The sequence below is a fragment of the Rhinopithecus roxellana genome, chromosome 8 (genome assembly GCF_007565055.1).
Source record: "Rhinopithecus roxellana isolate Shanxi Qingling chromosome 8, ASM756505v1, whole genome shotgun sequence".
In the NCBI taxonomy this organism is placed as follows: domain Eukaryota; kingdom Metazoa; phylum Chordata; class Mammalia; order Primates; family Cercopithecidae; genus Rhinopithecus; species Rhinopithecus roxellana.
Window position 1 is genome coordinate 119850518 of NC_044556.1, and position 16264 is coordinate 119866781.

The 16264-nt window shown below is 37.3% G+C and overlaps 2 protein-coding genes across 13 annotated transcripts in view; one reads left to right on the plus strand and one right to left on the minus strand.

Moving 5' to 3' along the window:
- C8H1orf112 (chromosome 8 C1orf112 homolog) overlaps positions 1–15460 on the plus strand; it is a 58406-nt gene extending 42946 nt beyond the window's left edge. For 3 of the 6 annotated variants that reach the window (XM_010361082.2, XM_030935493.1, XM_030935494.1), the window contains 7 exons: positions 4885–5007; positions 6140–6235; positions 10134–10247; positions 11948–12052; positions 12709–12789; positions 14259–14378; positions 15208–15460. In XM_010361082.2, coding sequence (XP_010359384.2) covers positions 4885–5007; positions 6140–6235; positions 10134–10247; positions 11948–12052; positions 12709–12789; positions 14259–14378; positions 15208–15405 — 837 coding nt within the window. In that variant the 3' untranslated portion in view covers positions 15406–15460. Of the gene's footprint in view, positions 1–4884; positions 5008–6139; positions 6236–10133; positions 10248–11947; positions 12054–12708; positions 12790–12905; positions 13068–14258; positions 14379–15207 lie in introns of those variants that run through there. The other 3 variants (XR_004058698.1, XR_004058697.1, XR_004058699.1) reach the window with 3 other exon arrangements.
- The window catches only part of SCYL3 (SCY1 like pseudokinase 3), a 58643-nt gene that overhangs the window by 513 nt on the left and 41866 nt on the right, over positions 1–16264 (minus strand). For 5 of the 7 annotated variants that reach the window (XM_010361030.2, XM_010361065.2, XM_030935497.1 and 2 more), the window contains one exon: positions 15454–16170. In XM_010361030.2, coding sequence (XP_010359332.1) covers positions 16111–16170 — 60 coding nt within the window. In that variant the 3' untranslated portion in view covers positions 15454–16110. Of the gene's footprint in view, positions 1–10930; positions 11227–15453; positions 16171–16264 lie in introns of those variants that run through there. The other 2 variants (XM_010361038.2, XM_010361047.2) reach the window with 2 other exon arrangements.

The following is a 16264-nucleotide window of genomic DNA, read 5'->3' on the forward strand; positions in this document are numbered from 1 at the left end:
AGACTCATCTACTAGAAGAAGTAGGAAATGCGAGCTTTTAAAAAGTTGACTGGATATAGTACACATGGTTGAATTTTCCAGTTTAGTGTTCATACGCTCATTCATTCATTCAACAAATATATTTGGAGTACTTTTATGTGCCACTTTGTTCTAGGCATTGGGGGTACATCGGGAACCAAAAATTTCTACTGTCATAGACTCACATTCGAGCTTAGCAATGGACAGTAAAATAAGAAATGCCAATTTACATTAAGTAGAGAAAAGTAAGGATAAGGATAGGGCATTCAAAGGGACAGAGGTCTATTTGCAGTTCTAACTTAGGAGTTCAGGGTTTTCTGAGGGCATATGTTTCCATGCTGAGTACAAATGTTCTGATACTGTTATATGTAATAACACTTGATCATAATTATTATAATTTTTTGTGGGGGGACGAGGTTTTGTTCTCATTGCCCAGGATGGAGTGCAGTGGCGTGATCTTGGCTCACTGCAATCTCCGCCTCCCAGATTTAAGCAATTCTCCTGCCTCAGCCTCCTGAATAGCAGGGATTGGCTCCCACCACCATGCCCAGCTAATTTTTTGTGTTTTTAGTAGAGACAGAGTTTCGCCATGTTGGCCAGGTTGGTTACGATCTCCTGACATCAGGTGATCCACCCACCTTGGCCTCCCAAAGTGCCGGGATTACAGGTGTGAGCCACAGTGCCCAGGCTTATCCAAAGGAAATGTTTTTATGTGACTTTATTTTAGAAAAACTATTAAATACCTTGTTAACAGGTTAAATGTGTCTGAGTTTTGCATTTAATGTGTACCAATTTCTATAGTAAGGACAAAAGATGTTTTGTTTTATATTAGGTAAAGTAAAAGCACTATAAGTAAACTTTTGTAGTATGACCACAGCTTTTTAGTCCAGCAGGTTGTTCAACATATGTCTTTTTAAATTTTTTTTCAACTTTTATTTTTTATTTTATTTTTTGAGATGGAGTCTTGCTCTGTTGCCCACGCTGGAGTGCAGTGGCATGATCTCGGCTCACCACAACCTCTCCCTCCTGGGCTTAAGTGATTATCCTGCCTCAGCCTCCCAAGTAGCTGGGATTACAGGCACCCACCACCATGCCTGGCTAATTTTTGTATTTTTAGTGGAGACGGGGTTTAGCTATGTTGACTAGGCTGGTCTTGAACTCTTAACCTCAGGTGATCTGTCCGCCTCAGTCTCCCAAAGTGCTGGGATTACAGGAGTGAGCCACCATACCCAGCCTCAACTTTTATTTTAGATTTAGGGGATACTTGTGCAGGTTTGTTACCTGGTTTTATTACGTGATGCTGAGGTTTGAGGTATCAATGATTTCATCACCCAGGTACTCAGCATAGTACCCAACAGTTTATCAATCCTTATCCTCTCTCCTCCCTCCCCCTACTAATAGTCCCATTGTTTATTGTTGCCATCTTTATGTCCATGAGTGCCCAGTGTTTAGCTCTTACTTATAAGTGAGAACATGTGGTATTTGGTTTTCCATTCCTGTATTAATTTGCTTAGGATAATGGTGTCTAGCTGCTCTATGTTGCTGCAAAGGACATGATTTCATTCTTTTTTATGACTGTATACTATTCCATGGTATATATGTACCACATTTTCTTTAATCTGTTGATGGACATCTAGGTTGATTCAGTGTCTGCTGTTGTGAGTAGTGCTGCAGTGAACACATGAGTACATATGTCTTTTTGGTAGAACAATTTGTTTTCTTTTGGATATGTACCCAGTAATGAGATTGCGGGGTAGAATGGTAGTTCTGAGTGCTTTGAGAAATCGCCAAACTGCTTTCCACAGTGGCTGAAATAATATACATTCCTACCAACAGTATATAAGCATTTACTTTCTCTGTAGCCTCACCAGTGTCTGTTGTTTGACTTTTTAAACGGCCATTGTGACTGGTGTGAGATAGCATCTCATTGTGATTTTGATTTGCATTTCCCTGATAGTTTTTTTATATGTTCATTGGCCACTTGTGTGTCTTGGTTTGAGAAATGTCTGTTCATGTCTTTTGTCCATTTTCTAATGGGGTCGTTTTTTACTTGTTCAGTTGTTTTAAGTTCCTTATAGATTCTGGATAGTAGACCTTTGTCACATGCATAGTTTGCAAGTATTTTCTCCCATTTTATTGGTTGTCTGTTTACTTTGTTGATAGTTTCTTTTGCTCTGCAGATGCTCTTTAATTAGGTCCCACTTGTCAATTTTTGCTTTTATTGCAGTTGCTACTGGTGTCTTTCTCAAGGCTGAGGTCTAGAATGGTGTTTCCTAGGTTTTTTTCTAGGATTCTTATAGTTTGAGGTCTTACATTTAAATCTTGAATCCATTTTGAGTTAATTTTTGTATATGCTGAAAGGTAGCTATCCAGTTTCATTCTTCTGCATATAGGCTAGCTAGCTGGCCCAGCACCATTTATTGAATAGGAGTCCTTTCCCCATTACTTGTTTTTGTTGACTTTTTCAGTGATCACATGGTTGTAGGTATGTGGCTTTATTTGCAGGTTCTCTATCGTGTTCATTGATCTATTTCTGTTTTTATACCAGTATCATGCTCTTTTGGTTACTGTAGTCTTATAGTTTCAAGTCAAGTAATATGATGCCTCTGGCCTTCTTCATTTTGCTTATCATTACTTTGGCTATTCAGGCTCTTTTTTGATTCCATATGAATTTTAGAATAGTTTCTTCTAATTCTGTGAAAAATGGTGTCAGTAGTTTGGTAGGAAAAGCACTGAATCTGTAGATTGCTTTGAGTAGTATGGCCATTTTAATGATATTGACTCTTCCAATCCATGAGCATGGACTGTTTTTCCATTTGTTTGTGTCATCTATGATTTCTTTTAGCAATGTTTTATAGTTTCCTTGAAGAGATCTTTCACCTCCTTGGTTAAATGTATTCCTAGGGGTGTGCATGTGTCTACTGTAAACAGGATTGTGGTTTTTTTTGTTGTTGTTGTTGTTGTTGTTATTCAGACCGAGTCTCGCTCTGTCGCCCAGGCTGGAGTGCAGTGGCACTATCTCGGCTCACTGCAAGCTCCGCCTCCTGGGTTCATGCCAGTCTCCTGCCTCAGCCTCCCAAGTAGCTGGGACTACAGGCGCCTGCCAACACACCCAGCTAATTTTTTGTATTTTTAGTAGAGACGGGGTCTCACCATGTTAGCCAGGATGGTCTTGACCTCCTGACCTCGTGATCCACCCGCCTCAGCCTCCCAAAGTGCTGGGATTACAGGCGTGAGCCACCACACCCAGCCTTGTGTTCTTGATTTGCCACTCAGCTTGAATGTTATTGGTGTATAGAAATGGTATTGATTTTTGTACATTGATTTTGCATTCTGAAACAGATAGTTTGACTTCTTCTTTTCCTATTTGTATGCTGCTTTTATTTTTTTCTCTTGCCTTATTGCTCTGGCTTGAACTTTCAATACTATGTTGAATAGGAGTGGTTAAGAGTGGGCATCCCTGTCTTGTTCCATTTCTGAAGAGGAATGCCTCCAGTTTTTTCCTGTTCAGTATAATGTTGGCTGTGAGTTTGTCATAGATGGCTCTTATTATTTTGATGTATGTTCTTTTGAGGCCTAGGGTCTTGACGGCCTTTATTATGAAGGGATGTTGGATTTTACCAACAGCTTTTCCATGTCTGTTGAGATAATCAGTATGGTTTTTGTCTTTAATTCTGCTTATGTGACGAATCACACTTATTGATTTGCATATGTTGAACCAATCTTGCATCCCAGGAATGGAGTGTACTTGATCATGGTGAATTAAGTTTTTGATATGCTGTTGAATTTGGTTTGCTAGTATTGTTTTGAGTATTTCTGTGTCTAGAACATGTTCATTTGTAAAAGGAAATAGGTAAATCTTAAGAAGTTATATGGTAATTTCATAAAATTAAGTGTGGTTGTCCAAGTATAATAGATTAAAGGCATTCATTTTTACTGATTATTACATTCTCATAAGACCTTCCCTGTACCCCCACCACACCTCAAACAACCTCATTCCTGGCTAGTCAGAGAAAGAATGGAGTATTTTCACACATAGGTAAGAGTTAATCCAGAAAAGATTGCCTTTAGTTTCAAATACTAGCACTTCTTAAGTACTATCTTTGCTTATTAAATGCAGTGTTGCTGAGGCATTTAAAATTTTCAAACAACAGGAAAAATAAAAATCTAGTAAACCATAAAGATTGCTGGGTGCATAATGTGAAAAAATAACTTTTTGTTGATGTGTATTATAAAGTAGCTTGATTATACTGACCACTTGTATCAAAGCTATTTATCAAAGTACATTTCTGCTTTCATTTGGTAACTTTGGGTTACCAACGTTTCACCCTAAAAGGAAGTTTATGGCTGGGTGCGGTGGCTCACTCCTGGAATCCTAGCACTTTGGGAGGCTGAGGTAGGCGGATCACAAGGTCAAGAGATCGAGACCATCCTGGCCAACATGATGAAAACCAAGTCTCTACTAAAAATACAAAAATTAGCTGGGTGTGGTGGTGCGTGCTGGTAGTCCCAGCTTCTCGGGAGATTGAGGCAGGAGAAGTGCTTGAACCTGGGAGTCGGAGGTTGCAGTAAGCCTAGATTGCACCACTGCACTCCAGCCTGGTGACAGAGCGAGATGCTATCTCAAAAAAAAAAAAAGTTTATTTAGAAAAACAAAGGAAATGTTTCTGTGTACAAGGAAAATTATTTTTAATATATACTTGTGTTAAGTAGCTGAAAAGATGGCTTTGGCTCTTAGAAATATTATTCTACATGGACTTTTATGAAGAGTTAAAAGTAACTCTTATAACCTCTAGGTAAGTGGGCTCTTGGTGGTGCTTTAGACTGGTATTTAAACTCAAGTCCTTTCTTGTTTCTGCCCTTTAGAACACAGTACTGTCTGCTTTGCTTACAATATGTAATTCTGCTGGTGAAGCTTTGGATACAGGAAAACAAACTGCAATTGTGGAAGTTGTGAGTCAGCTTTGGGCTTTTTTAAACATTAAACAGGTAAGGAAAGCAACTGATCCTTTCCTTATCAAAAAACAGAAAATATCAAAAAAAGAGGATAGTACTGAAATTTTCCAGTATAGAGTAAAATGTATCTAATTCTTTTGGGTGTTTAGTAGACCTTTATAAGAACTTAAAGTATCTGTACTCTCTCAGGCCGCTTTCATTTTCAGAGTGTGATAGCATTATATTAGTAAAATTAGAATACGTGATGTGATGGCAGTCCACCTACTTACTTTCCTAACTGGTTATACCCTCTTCGCCCCCACCTTATCTCTTCCCCTATTGTTTGTTCTGTTTTGGGTTAATGTATCCCATTTCTGTGATTCTAGGACCTTTAATAAATCTTTTGGGCAATGGAGAGTGAGCTGACTTAAAGGTGGAAAGGGCTAGTGAATGGATGTGGCTAATTTCTATTTCTCTTTCCCAGCAAAGCCAAGAAGCCAAGTGATGATCTAAAACTAATGATATGCCTCCCACACATGGTTATACATCTGTTTCTTAGTTTAAAAATATAAATAGGCTGTTTGTTTTCTTTGACTAAGTCAAAGAAACACTGGCCTCTGGCAGCTAGTGGAAGCTAAAGGCAACAGCCATACTTTTGGGAAATGATAGAAATGATTTTACAGATAATGTTTTATTATTTTTTTTTTATGGTCAGATTACCCTACTGCATTGTTTTGACTTCAACAAGTACTTTCCTGGATGTTCACAAATTATTCAGTATTCATTCAGGATATCTGTAATGCGGATATAGCTTACAATATTATAATGTAAACCAAAATTATGAAGAAGAGAAATGAAATTTTAAGATGACTAAGGAACATATAAGCCTTTCAGTCACAGACAAGTAATTAGATCCCTTTTAGACTTAAATTTGGATTTCAATCACAGCTCTGCTTTTTATCCTAGCCACGTGATCTTGAACAAATTGTTTAATCTCTTTGACCCTGTTTTCTTATCAGTAAAGGTAATTAATATCTACCTCACAGAGCTGTTGTAAGGCATAAATGAGGTAATATAAAATGCTTAACATATTACCTGATATAAGTGCTCAATAAAAGTTTGCTATTATTATAGTAATTCTTACGTGATTGAAACTTTTTCTTCAAAATTATTTTGTGTTTCTTAGGTAGCAGATCAACCTTACATTCAGCAGACATTCAGCCTTTTACTTCCACTGTTGGGATTTTTCATTCAAACTCTAGATCCTAAACTGATACTTCAGGTAAGAATAATGACCAAATTGATACTTTGTTTGCTAAGGAGGTTGCTAAATTGCTATCATGTAAAATAACTTTCTAGAAATAGTTATTTTAAACCTCCTGTTATGTCATATATTGACTTATCTTCATCAAGGATATCTCATTTCTCTTCTTTCTTCCTTACAGTATTATTAATATACGGCACTGTTAATTCAGCCTTTATCTTCTTTGTCACCCTATACTGAGCAGTCAGTACTTTTTGTTATTACTGTTAACTAACCCCCACAAACCCCTGAGGTTAGGAGTCGTAGTTCATGTGTTGAACCCTGCATTCATAGCAGTTTCAAAGGCATTTCAGCAGCTGTGGGAACGTTGAATCGGTTAACCAATACGGATTAAAAGATAGCACCCATTGTTTCTTTGAAGAAACACAATTATTTTGAAAGAAGAGCACTACTGAATTTCCTCTTTGGCCTCCTGAATTTCCTCTTTGGGCTCCAGCTTACATGGCTAGGAGAGGCAGAGCCTGGGTCACTGTCTAGGGAACCCTTGTCGTGGTGCCTTAGCTGCGCCTTTCTTTTGGAGGTTCTAAGATGACAGAGAAAATGGGAAAGCCCTTCAGCTAAACTGAAGTGATTTAGAGGCTTTGGAAAGAGTCCATACTAGACAGAATTGATGCCCCAAATTAAGAGTTAGCTTAAGCTCAGGGTCAGGTAAGAAAGAGAAACAATAACTGTTAAGAGGAGAAACTATCCTTCTTATTTATGAAGATGATGGAAGAGATGATTCCTGTCACAGTATGTGGTAGAACAGAAAGGAATGAAACTTACAGCTTTGCTTTTAGTAGCTGTTTTTAATGATGTGTATATGAAGAAGTTAGCAATAACAGGTATGTACTATACCATATGTATAACATGAATTTTACTAATTTATAAAGAATCAGAATACAGTAATTAACTCAGTGAATGCAACAATTTGATTCTGATTCTGAAACCTCTAATATTCTTTTAGAAAAAATAATTTTGATATAATGTGCCTACCTTTAAAAAACCCAAAGAAAATTCTAAAATTTTTAATTAAGTAGATTGTTCAAAAGGTATTGCTTCCTTTATAAAAGATTTCACCTTAAGATTCCCTTAAATTGGGGGTTTGCAAATTATGGCCTCCTGTCTAAATTTTGCCCTCCTGTTTTCAGCCCAAGAGGTAGGCATGATTTTTAAAGGTTTGCAAAATAAAAAATAATATGTAACAGAGAACATGTTGCCTACAAAGCCTAAAATATTTACTATTTGGCCTGTTAGAGAAAAAGCTTGCCAGTCCTTACTAAATAATGAACTTCTCTCAATAGAATTTTAAATACAGGTATACCACAGAGAGATTACAGGTTGTGTTCCAGACCACCACAATAGAGTGAGTCACATGAATTTTTTGGCTTCCCAGTGCATACGGAAGTTATGTTTACACTATACTGTAGGTTAAGTGTACAACAGCATTATGTGTAAAAAATGTATATAATTAAAAAACACTTTCTTGCTGAAAATGCTAATGATCATATGAGCCTTCAGCAAAGCATAATCTTTTTGGTGGTGGAGGGTCTTGCTTCAGTGTTGATGGCTGCTAACCCATCAGAATGGTGGTTGCTGAAGGTTGGAGTGGCCATGGCAATTTCTTAAAATATGACAGTGAAGTCTGCCACATCAATTGACTCTTCCCTTCATGAAAGATTTCTCTGTAGCATGTGATGCTATTTGATGGTATTCTACCCACAGGAAAACTTCTTTCAAAAATAGAGTCAGTCTTCTCAAATCCTGCCACTGCTTTAACAACTCAGTTTATGTAATACTCTAAATTCCTTGTTTTCATTTCAACAATGTTCACAGCATCTTCTATACCAGGAGTAGTTCTGTGTCAAGAAACCACTATCTTTGCCCATTCATGAGAAGCAACTCCTCATCCACTCAAGTTTGATCATGAGATTGCAGCAATTCAGTCACATCTTCAGGATCCACTTCTAGTTTGCTAGCTATTTCTACCACATCTGCAGTTACTTCCTCCACTGTAGGCCTGAACCCCTCAAAGTCATCCTTGAGGGTTGGAATCAACTTCTAACTCCTGTTAATGTTGATATTTTGACCTCCTACAAATGAATCATGACTATTATTCACGGCATCTGGAATGATGACTCCTTCCCAGAAGGTTTTCAATTTACTTTGTCCTGGTTTATCAGAGGAATCACTATCCATGGCAGCTATAGCCTTATAAAATGTATTTCTTAAACAGTAAGACTTGAAAGTCACAATTCCTTGATTCATGGGCTGCAGAATGATTGTTGTATTAACAAACATGAAACAATATTAATATCCTTGTATATCTCCTTCAGAGCTCCTGGGTGAGCAGGTGCATTGTCAATGAGCAGTAATATTTTGAAAGAAATTTTTCTGAGCAGTAGGACTCTCAATAGTGGGCCAAAAAATATTCCGTAAACAGTGATATAAACAGGTATGCTATCATCCTGGCTTTGTTGTTCCATTGATAGAGTACATGCAGAGTAGATTTAGCAGAATTCTTAAGGGCCTTAGGATTTTTTTAATAGTAAGTGAACATTGGCTTCAACTTTGCCAGCTGCATTACCCCTCAAGAAGAGCCTTGAAGCCAGGCATTGACTTCACCTCTCTAGCTATGAAAGTCCTAGACAGCATCTTGCAATAGAATGGTGTTTCCTCTACATTAAAAATATATTGTTTAATGCAACCACTTCCATCAGTGATCTTAGCCAGATCTTCTGGAGAATTTACTGCAGCTTCTTCATCAACACTTGTTGCTTCGCCTGTACTTTTATGTTAGAGATTGCTTCTTAAACTTCGTGAGTCAACCTCTGTTAGCATCAAACATTTCTTCTGCAGCTTTTTCACCTCTCAGCTTTCACAGAATTGGAGAGAGTTAGGGCCTGGCTTTGGATTTGGCTTTGGCTTAAGGGAATATTGTGGCCGGTTTGATCTATCCAGACCACTAAAACTTTCCATATCAACAATAAGACTTTCTGTGTTCATTGGAATAGCATTCTTCATTTCCTTCAAGAACTTTTCTTTTGCATTCACAACTTGGCTAACTTGCAAAAGAGGCCTAGCTTTTCACCTCTCTTGACTTTTGACAGCCTTCCTCACCAGGCTGAATTTTCTTTAGCTTTTAAGTGAGAGATGAGATTATTCTTTTCACTTGAACACTTAAGAGGCCATTTTAGGTTTAATTTTCATATTGTGTCTCAGGGAATAGGGAAGCCCAAGGAGAGGGGGAGAGACTGGTGACCTACCTATTGGTAGAACAGTCACAACACACAATTTATATTTGCCATCTTATATGGGCACAGTTTGTGGCACCCCAAAACAATTGCAATAGTAACATCAAAGATCACAGATCAACATAATAAAATCCTGATGAATAAGTTGAAATATTGCAAGGATTACCAATCTGACAGCCATGAAGTGAGCACATGCTGTTGCAAAAATGGTACAGGTAGACTTGTTCAGTACAGAGTTGCCATACACCTTGTATTTGTAAAAAAAAAAAACAAAAAAAAAACAGTATCTTCAAAGTGCAGTAAATCAAAGAACGATAAAATAGTGTCTGTACAAAATATTGTTTAAAGGTTTGATATATAAAGTTTTTCAGGAACATGTATACTTTTATTTTTTAGTGGTTTGAGGCAGGAGGGTGTGGTAAGAATAATGCTGTAATAGTTAACTTGTTCATATGATTGTCTTATTTAAATTCTACCAGTGAAGTTCAGGGGCTGTGGTGTGTTTTTTTTCTGGGTTTGGTTTTGTTTCCCCTCCCCACATTTCCATCCAAATTTTAGGCAGTTACTGTGTCTATACAAAATACTGGTATTCTTTATAACTGTTCTTTGGTCTTCACCTCTAGGTAGTAACTTTGCAGACCTCACTACTCAAATTAGAGCCTCCTGACTATGTTCGTCTGGCAGTGCTGGATTTTGTATCTTCTCTAGGAAAACTTTTTATACCTGAAGCTATCCAGGTAATATTTCTTAACTCTGTTCTTGTATTATTAAAACAAAATCTCTGTAAGAGTTAGTGATTAAGGGATTTTTAGGCTTTTCCTGAAATTTTGCAATTACTGACAAAGTTGGGAAAAAAAACTATGTTTCAGACATTATAAAATCTATTTATAACTTATAATACAACTCATTTTAAGTTCTTTTCTTTTAGAAAAATATATGTTGATACACAAATAATTTTTAGTTGGCTGTGGTCTACCATGTTAGAATCTCATTCCAGTTGGGTTCTAATGTACAGTTCCTGAGGATAGAAAACGTATTTGTCCTATGGGGAGCAGCACGTAACTAGGAAATTTGATAATTTATTAAAGTTATTCTCTTCGTTCTTTTATCCATGAAAGAGAACCTGTTTGTTTTTAAAGACAATATTTTTGAAAATGTTGCAAAGTATGTATAGCTGACAAATGGATTATTTATAAAATTGTACTGCACTGGCCTGGCAATACACATCTACAGAATTTTAAAACCTCAGTAATTGTATATTACCAGGCCAGTACAGTAATTTTAAAGAACTTACAGCAAAGAGATCTTCATAAATTGAGAGTTATGCCTTCCTTATTACTGTAGTCAATAGTAATTCTAGATAATTGACACTGCAACCTCCAAGGGAGAGACTATAAAGAGTCCACTAATGAGAATTTTCTTATGTAATCAAAGCAGACACATGATAGTATCTCAGAACATGTGGATTAAACTCGAAACCAAAAATTTAATTTCTAAGGGGCTCTTTTATTTGTTCATAAGTTAACAGTATCCCATCTGTCTCCATCATGTTAATGTTGTATTTCATGAGATAAGCATAGAACGTTGACAGCTTCTTTTCAACTCTCTTGACAAAAATATCCAAAGACACTTGGCATCTGAGCTGTCTTCTTTTTACCATGAAATCTATTCCAAAATGCGGCTTCATTTGTGAACCACTATGGACTATGCACAGGCCTAGAAATTATGAAACAAATGTTTTATAAGCAGAAATTGCAGTGCCTTCTATATTCCCAGGAGTGAGGTCAAGACCTGAAGAAATTTTTGAGATTCATCAGAACATAGGAGGCATTCAAAGCTATGAAATGAGATTGACTGATTTATCCATCTGGGAAAGATTATAAGTTTTTGCCGTATCCAGTGCTGTTTTAATTACTGGCAATGCAGTAATGAACAAAACTAATAAATCCCCACCGTTAGCCTGTTTAGAGGCAATAAACAATAACAGCATGGTGATATGTGCAGTATATTAAATGGTGGTGAGTGCCATGGAGAAAAATACAGCAGGGAAGGAAGATAGGGAATAGGAATGTGGGAGTCCAATTTGAAATGGGATATATAGTCAGTCACCAAGATGACATGCAAGTAAAAACCTGAAGTGCCAAGCATTGCACATGGGAACATGCCTCTTATATTCAGGGAAGCAAGTATAGCTAACACAGAGGTAGCAGGACTTGGCAGGCCATTTGAGGACTTTTAGCTTTCACTCGGAGGGAAATAGGGAGCTACTGGAAGGATTTGAGTAAAAGAGTGACATTACCCAATATGTTTTAATGTGTGTCCCCTGGGACAGGATTATGGAAACTTGACAACACTGGGCTTACTGAATGTATGGCTATTTTATGATTATCTATTATGGTTTCTGTTTCTCTATTATAATAAGGCTTGGTTCTTTTAGGACAGAATTCTGCCCAACCTGTCCTGTATTTTTGCCTTACTGCTAGCTGACAGGAGTTGGCTGCTAGAACAACATACCTTGGAGGCGTTTACTCAGTTTGCTGAGGTAATTATAAAACTGATTTATCACAATGACTTTCAAACCATTTTAATATTTCAAATATTCCAGAACAATCCCAAAACATTTACTGAACTGCTTCTGTATTGCAATCGGAAAATTCTCTGAAGGGTACATTACTCCTTATTTCTTTTACAGCTTCTCAAAATGAGGCTTAGAGAAATGAAGTGAATTTCCTAAGGTCCTCTGAATAAACAAGGACTAGAACAGGCATACACAGCAGGCGTGCTGACAGAGACACAGTCTTCCAGCAGATAGTATTTTTGGTTCAAATGATAATACATTTCATTTTGTACTATCAGTCGTAAAGGTTAGGCTGATGAACCTAAACCTGTAAGATGGGTTGCTCCTTTACTCTTACTGCATTTGCTGTATAGTCATGCCTATGATCATAAGGGAGTCCAGAAGCATTAGTATAACCCAGCAGAAGTAATGAAAGCCTACAACACTTGTACAGAAGTTAACTTTATATTCTCCTAAGGGACCCTGAAGGAATCATGAATTTTTATCACCTTTGAGGATCCTCTGGGACTCTTTTACTTAAAATGAATTTTTGGTTAAGGTAGCTCATAAAACTCATCTATTTGTCTTTGTAAGTTGTTGAAATATGTTAAAATTGGTCTTATTCATCAATTTCTTAATAGGGAACAAATCACGAAGAGATAGTTCCACAGTGTCTCAGTTCTGAAGAAACTAAGAACAAAGTTGTATCCTTTCTGGAGAAGGTACTTTCTTTACATGGCTCATGTTTTATTCTTTGTCCTTTTTTTTTTTTTTTTTTTTTTTTTTTTGAAATTATGTAACTGTAACCAACGTGAGTATCTTCTTAAACTTTTCACAGTGCTCAGCACAGTGCTGACAGACTTTTACTAAGCAATTGAGGCCACAGAAGTAAAACACTTGGGGCCGGGCATGGTGGCTCATGCCTGTAATCCCAGCACTCTGGGAGGCCAAGGTGGGTGGATCACAAGGTCAGGAGTTCAAGACCAGCCTGGCCAACATGGTGAGACCCTGTCTCTACTAGAAATACAAAAAATTAGCAGGGCATGGTGGTGCACGCCTGTAGTCCCAGCTACTCAGGAGGCTGAGGTAGGAGAATTGCTTGAACTGGGGAGGCAGAGTGGGTTGCAGTGAGCCAAGATCGAGCCAAGATCGTGCAGCTGCACTCCAGCCTGAGCGACAGAGCGAGATTGTCTCAAAAAGGAACACTTGTAGTTCCTCTGCCTATAGTTTGGGGTTTAATAGCACTGATTATCCAGGCAGTGAGATGACTAATGAGGATCCCTAAGCCATTAATAATCATAATTAAATACACTTGATCATATAATTAGGTAGGCCTGAGAGGATGTAAACATCCATATTTTGGGTATAACTTAGGCATGGCTTTTTTTTTTTTTTTTTTTTGGCAGTCTCCCAAGCCAGGGTAAGCTCCGAGTCTTTTTTTTTTTTTTTTTTTAAGGGATGGCTTTTTTATTCTTTGCATCCAAGGCCTGTTTTTACAATTAAAACCAAAATTTTGAGTAACAGGGTTCCTATATCTATGCATACTTTGGAACTGAGTGTGAGGAAATAATAGTTAATTGAAATACTAGTGGAACTGTTAAACCACAAATTTAGACTACCTGGAGAAAGTGAATTATTTTATAAATTACATGTAATGATGCACATGTTATATATTTTACATATATTACGTACTTTTTTTTTAGGTGGGACGGGCCCACTTGACTCACTGAACTTTATTTTTTAGATAGCTCTGTCGCCCAGGCTGGAGTGTGGTGGTGTGATCATAGCTTGCTGTAACCTCAAACTCCTGGGCTCAAGCATTCCTCCCACCAAAATCCTGGGATTACAGGTGTGAGCCACCACACTTGGCCTACTTATATTACATCTAAGCTGGATTTTAAGTACATGTGTGTAAACTGCTGTTGCCAGTTTCTTAGCTAATACAGTAAAGGTTAGCAGACTATCATTTTTTCCTGCAAAGACGACTCTATAGCTTTTCTGTAAGGAAGAACACAGTAGAGTGATTTAATCCAGATTATACTAAGAGGATTTATAAGATCAGTCCATATGACTTCCAGAATTTGCCTAGTATGGTTGAACACTGAGCACTTACATAGATTATGTGGCCATTTCATATCTAGTAGAGTGCTAACATGTTGCTATTTGCTTGGTTTTTCATGGTCCCTGGCAGACTGGGTTTGTAGATGAAACTGAAGCTGCCAAAGTGGAACGTGTGAAACAGGAAAAAGGTATTTTCTGGGAACCCTTTGCTAATGTGACTGTAGAAGAAGCAAAGAGGTCATCTTTACAGGTATGGGCTGATTTCAATAGGGGCCAAACTTTAACAAGGCAAATTCTGCCCTTATTACTTACTGATGAAACAAACCAATGTGGTTTCCAGCCTCATGTTGAATTTCAAATCACATAGATCTAGACATGTAAAATTCTGTTTTATGGTAGTTGCTTTTAAAAATCAGAAGTGGGACTATACCATACCAAATATATTCTTTCAGTATGTTTGAATTATTGGTAGTAACCTTTAAGGGAAGTTACATATTGTACCAATGATGCCATAAATGCAGTCTTTACTGAACCACAGAAGAATATGAAAGAAACTTACTCTCCTAAATGTTTAGTTTGATTCCTTTCCTTATTAATCAAATCAGACTCCTAATAATTTTTGGCAGTATCTAAAGATCACATCTGCCTATTAGGCAGAAATTTGACACCAATAAGGATATTCAAAATATTGTTTTGAGCACTTTAGTATAGTAGTAATTCATGAAGAACAACATTCTGATAAGTTTTAGTCAAACTTTCATAAAAAGAAAATACATTTATGAACTTGTTTATAAGACATGTAAGCTTGGACTATGCAGCACTTCTCATTGGGAGCCCTTTGGGACAGGATACTTCTTGTATACCACATACAAACTAAGACACTAGTAGTAGCACTCTGAATTGCTATGATAAAACCAAAATGGCTTTATATATTTTTCTAGATGACTGTGTAGGGGTTTCGGGGTGCACCCTCCTACCCTTGTGATCCAATGACTAGAATAAAATTTGCACGTAAACTTTATTCCAGTCCAAAAGGAAGGTTCTTTATATTTATGATATTACTTATGTTTTTTTCCCAGCCTTATGCAAAAAGAGCTCGTCAAGAGTTCCCCTGGGAAGAAGAGTACAGGTCAGCGCTGCACACAATAGCAGGGGCCTTGGAAGCAACTGAGTCACTACTCCAAAAGGGTCCTGCTCCGGCCTGGCTTTTAATGGAAATGGAGGCGCTCCAAGAAAGGATGGATAAGCTAAAACGTTATATACATACTCTAGGGTGAAACTTATGTCTGTACATTTTCTAACAAACAGATATAAAACAAATTTTGTAAAGTTGAATCTAGTGAAAATAATCTTTATTTGACATTTAGAGAACAGGATTGTGGGGAATATTCTCATTAAGAACTTTGGTACAATGTACTACATGTGGAACAGTCAGGAACTGCCCAGGTCCACAAAGAACCATTTACTCAGATAGTATAACTGTAAACAAATAAATAAGCTGCCTAAGGAAACCTCAGCAATTTAAAATCATTTATATAATTTATAGCTAAAATTTTTTATAGCTAAAATTTTTTTAAGTTGTATTTCATAATAGAGCTTACTCTTATGTTAAAGAAATGGCACAAAATTAAGCTAACCAGCTTGAATTCTTACATTTTCTTTACTTCCAGAATTGTCCTGGAAAAAGCAGTAAATTTGCCCTCTCCTCAGCTACTTGCTCTTCAAAGAAACTGGCCTCAGTCAAATGCACAAAGGCTCTTCCCTCCTGGAAACCAGTACTGTGAGCCTCACCACCCAGGGCTTTTAGCCAGCACTTGCAGTCAGTCTCATATTTCAGTTGGTGCAGACTGGATAATGAGCTCCTGGGCTGGGAAAAGCAGGCCACTTTGGGGTTTTCTTGTCCCAAAGCCTGCTTTTGAGGTATTGATTTTTTTTTTTTTAAAAAGGGATCCTTTTTCCTAAAGTTTGACTTACATCTATTGTCACCAGTTATTATCTTCCCAGTTCAGCTCCCCTTCTTCTTCCCAGCCTTCAGCCTCTCCCTGCAACAAAATAAAGCACACCAAGAACCCACTGAAACAAATCCATATGCAAATTTGAAAAGCAGGAATTTAAAATTTATCTTTTGATGCCAGA